At 59.1% G+C, this 836-nt stretch overlaps 1 protein-coding gene across 1 annotated transcript; it reads right to left on the bottom strand.

Moving 5' to 3' along the window:
* Positions 1-417: 417 nt before the first annotated feature.
* Positions 418-836, bottom strand: Tco025E_07452 (uncharacterized protein; the record flags this gene model as incomplete). The annotated part of the gene is made up of 1 exon (XM_029374317.1): positions 418-836. A coding segment is annotated over one exon (419 nt), but the record flags the coding sequence as incomplete, so codon positions are not given.

The raw sequence follows: 836 nt of genomic DNA, 5'->3' as shown, positions 1-836 counted from the left end.
CGGCCATGGTGCAGACGCCGGTGAGAGGACTGCGTGGGTGCGTGCGCCGCTTGTGCTGAGCCTCGCCATGATGGCGCGCCTTGCCGTGCTCTGAGGCGAGAGTTGAAGACACGCAGACTGCGCTCCACACCTTTGCGCCGAAGAACGTCCTGTGGGGAACCTTCCCTTAGTAACTGGAATAAATCCTTTCGCTGTTTGCGCCGATGCCCTGCTGTGGACGCGGCGACGCTCCTGTTGCGTGCGACAAGGGTTGCGTTGGGCGCACAGGGGGATTTGGACTGCGTCAGCCTCATTTCTATCTTTTCTATCATTGTTGGGCTTTTCTTTGTTTTCGTTTTTTTTTGGGCGCGATTGATTTTTTTTCTGTGTTTCTTTTTTTTTGTTTGGGCAATGTGCTCGCCCCCCATACTTTTGATTTTACTGCTTCCTCCGTGTGTCTGTGTGCTCCTTGCGGAAACCGCGCCGTGCGTGCCCGAGTGCTGTTGCGGTCACCCGCTGCTCTGCGGGCGTGTCTGTGTGCGGCGAGCCGTGCCGGCCGTGTTTCTCTCTTTTGTGCACCTTTGTCTTCTTCCCTCCGTCCCCACGCAGACCAGCGAGGCCACCCACCCACCCACACACATACCCAGGCGACTCCAAAACGACACGAATGAAGGCCGTGCGCCACGTGCTGTTCGCCGTGTTGGCCCTCACGCTGTGCTGCGCGGCTGCGTGCATGGCGGCTTCCGAGGCAGAGCAACGACTGCTTAAGGTGTCGTGCGAGGAGGACGGCACGACGCTTGTGCGGTACGAGGATGAAACCGCCCTGACAAGGTGCGAGGAGCATGCGGAACGCGACT

This window comes from Trypanosoma conorhini (genome assembly GCF_003719485.1).
Source record: "Trypanosoma conorhini strain 025E chromosome Unknown Tco_14.4_contig_00576, whole genome shotgun sequence".
Classification (NCBI taxonomy): Eukaryota; Euglenozoa; class Kinetoplastea; order Trypanosomatida; family Trypanosomatidae; genus Trypanosoma; species Trypanosoma conorhini.
The sequence above is the reverse complement of the archived record's forward strand: the minus strand, read 5'-3'. Positions and strand labels throughout refer to the sequence as shown.